The 8221-nt window shown below is 39.1% G+C and overlaps 1 protein-coding gene across 1 annotated transcript in view; it reads right to left on the bottom strand.

The window, feature by feature from the left end:
- Window positions 1-138: 138 nt before the first annotated feature.
- niban2b (niban apoptosis regulator 2b) overlaps window positions 139-8221 on the bottom strand; it is a 32075-nt gene continuing 23992 nt past the window's right edge. Inside the window, exons 9-14 of the mRNA XM_084415023.1 lie at window positions 7229-7416; window positions 6550-6705; window positions 4871-4984; window positions 4648-4755; window positions 4445-4556; window positions 139-2401 (exon numbers count right to left, since the gene is read on the bottom strand). Coding sequence (XP_084271149.1) covers window positions 1467-2401; window positions 4445-4556; window positions 4648-4755; window positions 4871-4984; window positions 6550-6705; window positions 7229-7416 — 1613 coding nt within the window. The 3' untranslated portion in view covers window positions 139-1466. The remainder of the gene's footprint in view (window positions 2402-4444; window positions 4557-4647; window positions 4756-4870; window positions 4985-6549; window positions 6706-7228; window positions 7417-8221) is intronic.

Genomic DNA, 8221 nt, shown 5'->3' with positions numbered 1-8221 from the left:
CACTGCCGCCTGGTGGTGTGACGCATAGCTACATCATGCCACATTTTCGAATGTTTTATTCATTCTTCTACAAATGTTGCTATATTAAATACTATTCACTTTCAGCAAACAACAACAACAAACATAAACTGTCAGTGATTATGTAATTATTGTTTATTTTCCAAAAGATAACAATGAAAAAAAAAAAAAAAGAAGGATTTGTGCAGGATACAAAAAAAAAGGTTAAGATACAGTATAGTACCACGTGCTGTAACTAATAAATAAAAATATCCAATTGCGTTCATTAAAATTTAAAGCAGTTGACGTTTCATAGATAAAACTGTACTTTAAAAACAGCAAGAAAGAAAATAGGAAGCTGTTGTGGCCAGATATATAGAAAACACATTTTGCACATCAATAATTTGCTTGTCATTTCAATTTGAAATACAAATACTGAACATAACTTTCTGGTTCCCTAACAGTGGCCGTTGTACTGATGTGAATATGAATTGGATGGTACTCATTTCCTGGATTCCCCTTTTCAAAAGTGACCTGTACAGAAATCAAAGCATCATAACACGACACATATCTCCACTAGGACCCACAACCTTTACGCAGTATCCTCTGCATTATCTAAAGATACTACAGTGCATGTGCGATTCAGAAGATACTGACATGCAATTACCAAAAAAAAAAAAATTAAGGAAAAGCACCATAAGGAAATGGCTTATAAGGTCAGTTGTACTAGTTTGAACTGGTAAAGGAAAAAGAAATCAATGCAGCCACTTCTGTAGATAACAATAAATGATGGCAGGGTTTAAGAAAATAATGCTTACTGTACCAGCTGCACCAATGTAAGCAACACTTAAACTAGATGCAGCTTGTTTGGCGTTCCAGCAAGTAGTTGTTCACAAGGTAAGTGCACAAAACTCAGACTTCCTTGAGTCATTTTCAGCATAAAACAGACCTCTGCATCAAAATGATGAAAAAAAAAAAAAAATCAGTTTCTTTATAGTTTGAATTCTGGCAAGGCAGGTACTGTATCACAAGCAATAAGCATCAGATGTGACAAATTTAAATAAGGCACCAATGAGGCATCAAAAGCATCATGCTTCTGTAGTCTGTTATTCTGCACCACACAAAAATGAAAAGCTACTAAAATAGCAACTGATATTTCTAATCAAAGTGGATATCATATTTATGAACAGAAAGATGAAGACATTTTGACCAAAGATGTGTTTATATAACCGAGCCCAGCTCTGAGAGTGACGTTTTTTTTTAAGTGCAAAAACTGTGACAGTGCACACGTAAAAAGACAAGGACGTTAAAATAGACAATAAATGTCTATACAGTGGGACGTAAGTGTTTACAGACAAAAAAAAAAAGCTCCTGTCACTCATTCAAAAGTCTTTTAAGAGCAGTGGGTGATACATTTACTCACTGTTTACAGGCACAAACACAATAAATGAATAGAGTTATGAGATATTTCACTGGTGATCCATATGTGCACTTTCTCCCTTCCCAGTGTCCTCGCCCGTTTCGGAGTCACTGCACTCCTCCTTCGCCGTCTGATGCTCCTCCCCTTCTGCTTCATTAGCGGGCAACTGGAATCCGCTGTCATCGTGCTGTGATGAAGCGATGGTTTTTTCCACGTGGGAGTCTTGAGTGCTTGCCGTAATGTGATTTTCCTGTTGTTCCGATGCCGACATGACTTCCACTTCCCTTATTGGTGAATCCAAAGGCGTCTGATCTGTGCTTGATGGTGCATCTTTGTTTGTGTCTGCTTGGTTTAGTCGTGCCCCTTCTTGGCAATTATGGGCAGAATCTACCTCCTCAGCTGCAGATTCCTCTTTTGAGGATGATGACTCTGCAGCTTTCTGTGTCCTGAGCTCATGTTCCTCTTCCTGTACTGCGTTCTTGATTTCCTGTATGACGCAGTCTACGGCTGACTCGCTCTCTGTGTCCAGCAGTGAACTTTCTGTTGTGCTTTCTTCCTCTTTTAGTGTACTTCTGTTTGTTGGTGGTTTCTCCTCAACCGCATTTCTGTTCACATCCTCTTTGGTTCCGTTGGGCACTTGCCTCTCTGACTTTTGGGATAATGAGGCATCTGAACGTACCTCTGTCTCCTCCTCTGGAATTTTCTCCACGGCGGGCACTTCCAGGCACGACTCATTGGGCAGCATTGAGGGGGTGCCTTCCAACTGGATCATGGAGACCACCTGCTTCATTCTGCGCCTCTTCTGAGCCTCATGATCTCCTGCGCTCTCTCCATCCTCCTCCTCCTCTTGGCCTCCTCCGTACTCCTCAGCCCAGTCGATAGGAGGGTTCTCCCCCAGCAGGAGAAGGTTAGGGTCGCTGTTGGTCAAAACGATGCTGTCTCGGTACAGGTTGTGTCTCCTCTGGACGGCTGCTTCCTTCACAGCTGGAAACATAGAAGAAATGTTAATAAGACCACACACACGTTTGCATAAAGGTACTATGTGAAAGTTTGTGACATCTTAGGTAGGAGGATATGATTTGATTTCTATGATTTGATTCCTTTTATGTATCTTTGATTTGATTATGATTTTTTCTAAATGGATTTTATTGATCTTATTGTGAATGATTCATCTGTGCACATTTTATTTATTTTTATTAAAATGTCAGAATCGTTCGACGGTGACGTTACAGTATGCTGGACTTTTCCAGAAGGCCTCTAAATTATCACCATGATCAAAACTTTTCTGAAAAACCTGCTACATGCCTTCTGCCCTCAAGTAAAAGCCCTTTTAGTGTCATTCCTTCATGGTACACGTGTCTTTTTGCTGTGAAATCGCAAAAGATTTTTATGAGTTAAACGTAACTTTATAATATAAAATATTTCATTGGTAATATTTCAAGATAAATGTTTACTTGACTGAAGTAACTAAGGTTTACTTGATTATCATATTTTTTTAACGATTTGGGGAAATCATGTTAAAATGTAAACATCAAATATGATCCATTATGAGGAACGTTTATTGTATTGCAATGAAAACAACAGAGCTTTGATCATAAAACTAAGCATTTAAATATTAAATATCATAAAACATCTTAACAAGATATTACAGGGAGTTATGACAACCGATATTTGACTTTATGCAAGCAGTCTGCTATACTTTTCTCATTAATTTACATTATAAGCTATCAGAACATCATCTTATCTACTGGCCATATAAATAACAACTGCACCAATTTGCATATTTTTGCTCAGTTTGGGTCTGACAAAAATTGAGGTGTTTTTTTCCTTGAGTGTGAGCTCCTTATTCTCACTATATGTTACAATTATACACATATTCAAACTTAAAAAAAAATATTTTGTCTAAAGGTTCAATAAATTGTCATTCATCATTTCTTATGTCAGGCTTTACAGGGTTAGTCCCCGTCCTTTCTTATAATCCACCGCAAGCTCCCATTAAAGGTATTGTGGAGGATTTTCCCGAATTTTAGAAAAGAACCGCCCTCTCCACTTTTTGAAAAAATGCACATGCGCAACACTCTACCTGCTCCCGAGAGGGAACGCCTATTAAACGTGTGCACGAGAGAGCACGCACGAGCCTAGTTCTCCTCGCGCACGCTCTGTTTACAAGTTGCTGTCGGCATGGCTCATATAACTTGTTGCATTTGTGTAATAAATACTATGGTGAACACATTGGAATTATCAAAAAAGAACACACAAGGTTTTCGAACATTTCAGCGTGATACCTTTTACCATTTTGTCATAAGGCTACTTTAGACAAATCTAGATGTTTACCGTGTCTGCGCGGTGCGTGACTTGTGCCAGGGCTAGCATCGCTAATCATAGCTTACATAAACTTTTACTAGCAGTGATTTTAAATGGATTTCTCCAAATAGCATGCCAAACTTTACCTGTCAAGTAGAAACTTCGCGACTGAGGCATCAGTGGGAAGCCCAACCTGTGCTTTTAGCGCACGCCAGCGTGTGAAATATTCTCCCAAAAACACAGAGGCCTTTCTCTTCTTGTCATACAATTCGTAGACACTTTTTCTCTTGCGACCCTCAGACATTTTGAAAAAACCCGTTGAGAACGGGCGAGCTTCAATGAATGGCTGAAACCGTAGCTCACCACACATATACACCTGAAAGTGCGCATGCGCAGAAAGCGAAAACTACCTAGGGACGAGCACGTACGACGGCCTTACGTAAACATATCACCAGAATGATTGACAACTAGGAGGACCAATAGTCTTGATGATCCACCCGGAAAAAGAAAATCCTCCACTATACCTTTAAGATCTTCCTCCATCCAATCAAAAACCAATGGATGGAACCCGTCCCCGTTTACTTTTTCAATAATCTTACTAGTTTTGCTTGGATGTACGTCACAATATGGAATAAAACATTTGCTGCTACTTCCTTTACATCGTGACTTTAAACGTTTTAATAGTTTGGGTTGTGCGGTCTCATTCTTTGAAAGAAGTCTTACCCATCATTATATCTTTCATCACCGTGTGCAGCACCACTTCCTCAAAGATGTTCTCCACCAGAATGAAACGAGAGAAATCCTCAAAAATTAGCTCCTGGAAACGAGGGAGTTCCTGCGAAAACAACACAATAACTTGTATTATTATTATTATGAGTAGTTGTATATTTAAGAAGAATTATTGCATTAACAGAGACAGGACTTACAGCAGAGCATGATGGGGAGAGCTGTTTCAGCATGTAGGGGATGAATATCTGCAGAAGAGCCTCTCTGAAGAACTTCTTACGAACCGTGCTGCTGTCATAGTCATATTTCTAGGGATCGCATTTAAAAAATAAAAATGGTACACATTTATTAATATCAAATAAGGACCTGCTGGTTCAAAAAGATATGATGTGCAGATCCATAGATGGACTGTTTCTGTTTCACCTTGATGACACGATCCTGACAGCGCTGGATAGTTTTGCAGAGATCCTCCCCTTCCTGGCCTTCCAAACTCTGGTGCAGGAGCTGCTCAAATGTGTACACCGCATCATCCATTTGCTGCATAAAACAGATGGACATATGCCTAAGGCTGGGATTCACTACACACATTTTGCCCAGATTTTCCCCCCATATCATTTTCATGCATCTTCTAGAAATTAGGCAATTGTTTTGTAGTCGTTCTTTTTGTGTTTATAAAGTCAACAAGTGCATGATTTCAAGTCCATGGATTCATGGAAATAAATGGACACAGACAAATTACTTTTCAAAAAAGACAACAGAGAATTCATAAGCGACTAACATCTGTTAATCCATATTGCCACAAGGGGGCATATTTCACCACACAGAAAGGGTGGATCAACATTATTTTGATAATTCACAATTCAAGTTTAGTCTTGTTTCTCCACTCCCTGTGCTCTGATATTATGTGTCTCTTTAGCAAAACTGTATTTTATATAAAGTGCTAATGAATGGTGTTCTTGTGCTCACAATCAGCAGTCATATGCTAGTCTTTAAAACTGTAGCTATGTAATTTAGTGACCAAAATGAGGTTTAACATCTCTACCACAACAGCACATTCCTCCTCAGTTTCATACACAACAAAACCGCAAACCAAACTCACGAAGTGGCACATAGACACACACAAACCGCTTGTTTTACCTACAAAAGCACAAAGCCCCCCCCAGAGACATTTGTATACTTCTTCAAAACTGCTGCAGTGTAACAAACCATCTTGATTGCATAAGTGCATGCAAATAACTAAGATGTGCGGTACTAGCAACAAAGTTCAAACATGTACCACACATCTGAGTTATTTGCAAGTTTTATAGTACTTGCCAGTATTAGGCCCCGTCCACACTACTGCGTTTTCGTTTAGAAACGGAGAATTAAAACGAATACGATCTCCGTCCACACCAGCGTTTTAGCTGCGTATTAGAATTGATCTCCGTCCACATTAAAACGACTGAAAACGCGGATCACGTGACCATTCACCAACACTGGGCATGCGCGAGCCGGTGTAAACACAACTTCATTGATAAAATTATCCCACCATGCGGTGGTTCTTCCCGGGTTAACCCAAAACCGACGCTCAATGTACACGGTCGATACCGGGAATTGTCAAACGTAAACTATTTTATCGGGAATTGTCAGTTGCACACGGGAATTGTCACATTGTCACTATTTTACCGGGAATTGTCACAGATCGCTCGAATAATAGCTTGCCTCCGGCGCATGTAGGCAGTTAGCATTGTAAAATGCAGAATTTACTTGCATAACAGCTGCTAGAAAAGATATAGCCTACGCCATGACTGATGACACCCAATCATAGATCCGAGCGTGAGCCTCTACTACGTCATCGTTTCTAAAGTCCTCCGTTTTGACCCGTCCACACTAAAACGCCCTCCGGAGATTCAAAACGAAAACAGGGTCGGCAGCGTTTCTAAACTTCTCCTGTTTAGGGTCTCTGTTTTTGCCGTTTTAGTGTGGACGGGAGGTGCAAACGTAGCAAAAGGTCTCCGTTTTTAAACGAAAACGCAGTAGTGTGGACGGGGCCTTAGTGTTGGTAGTTTATAGAAGGAAATTCTTCTGAGTTTGCTGCTGTTCTTGGTTCAAAGATGACTGACCTCTCGCATTAGGATTTGGGCTCTCTGGACAAACACGGAGGGGCTGGAAACGTCGAAGCGCTGCTGCAGTCCCTCTAAACTCAGAGTCTCCATCTTCTCATAGCAGCTCTGCATCTTTACAGGATGGAAGGCTAGCATGGAGATCTTCTCCATGTTCTGGACACCAAAGACAAAGGAGTTTTAATTGATGTTAAAACTTCATGACTCATGCAACCTATTGGTTTACAACAGGTTTACATCTCGCAATTCTAACCTTTTTTTCAGAATTGCGTGATATAAACTTATAAAGTAATAAAGTCAGAATTGCAAGATATAAAGCCGTAATTGCGAGTAATAAAGTCAAAATACCCCCCCCCCCCCCCCACCCCAGAATTTGACTTCATAACTCGCCATTGCGAGTTTATATTTCAATTCTGAAAAAATAATTGCGAGAAAAAAAAAAAAGTACAATTGTGAGAAAAGTCAGAATTGCGAGTTAATATCCAGCAATTCTGACAATATAAACTAGCAACTCACAATTGGCAGAGAAAAAAGTCAGACTTGTGAGATAAAAAGTTGCAATTATACAATTATACAATTGTTTTATTCCGTGGCGGAAACAAGATTCCATAACAGTGTCAGGAGGGGGACAAAAAAAAAAAAAAAAAAACCCAATCCAGGTAAACTTTTAACGCGTTACCTCCCCGAGTTTTTCCTTGTTGCCATCATTGAGGAGGTTCTTGCTCATGTCCACCAGCTCTCTGAAGAACAAGTCTCGCACCTCGAAGAAGCCTCTGCTGGTGGGCTCCATCAGTGCTTCCAGGATTGAGCTGATGTACGGCTGGATGCTCACCTTCAGAAGCTTCTCTGCCTTGGGCAGCACAAGAGCTACAGACAAACAGAAAAAAATAAATCTTTCAATTGCATAATGATTAAAGGTTAGGGATGCTCTGATATGCAAAATCTGGCCAATACAATAAGCCGATAATTATTTTCATGTTATGGATGATATTATAAATACTATAACATTGAAACTACTAAAAAGAGAGAGAGAATAAACAACCAAAGTAAAAAAACAATGTAGCGATCCTCTCTCAAAATTTTTTTTTACAAAAGCTGTACCCTTTCCAAACGGTACAGATTTGTAACTTATTTACCCCGAAATGTTGCATATTAGTATTAAATGTACATATTAGTAAAGTTTTCCTTTTTCTGAGAGGAAGAAGTAAAAAGGTTAAAGTGACTTTAGGGATCACAACATTATAGTGTGTAGTTAAATACAGTATAAATATGATTATATTACTTTAAAAAAATCTGCTATCCTTTCAGGTGCCCAACAACTAACCTCAAGGCATTGTGTTTTTAAAGGGTTAAATCTTTGCCATAATCTATCGCTATCCCTCTACGTTAGTGCTAGATTATCTAAATATTAAAATAAACAGAAAAAAGAAATAAAAAATATATGTAAATCAATATAAATATTGTATATTTTTTTTAAAGTAGAAAGGATAAGCAGAAAAAGATGTGTCAGTAACTTCAGAGGAACACTATCATGATGTACGTCATCCTCATTCATCAATAAGCTGTAAAAATGCCATTTGTCGTCTGCCTTCTTTCACAACCCCTTTTAAATAAATTTCCTTGAAAGTGAATCACCAGAAACCTGATATGATCTGATGTCAGTTTTCCTCGG

The sequence above is a fragment of the Rutilus rutilus genome (genome assembly GCF_951802725.1).
Source record: "Rutilus rutilus genome assembly, chromosome: 7".
NCBI lineage: Eukaryota > Metazoa > Chordata > Actinopteri > Cypriniformes > Leuciscidae > Rutilus > Rutilus rutilus.
This window is presented reverse-complemented; position numbering and strand designations above follow the sequence as displayed.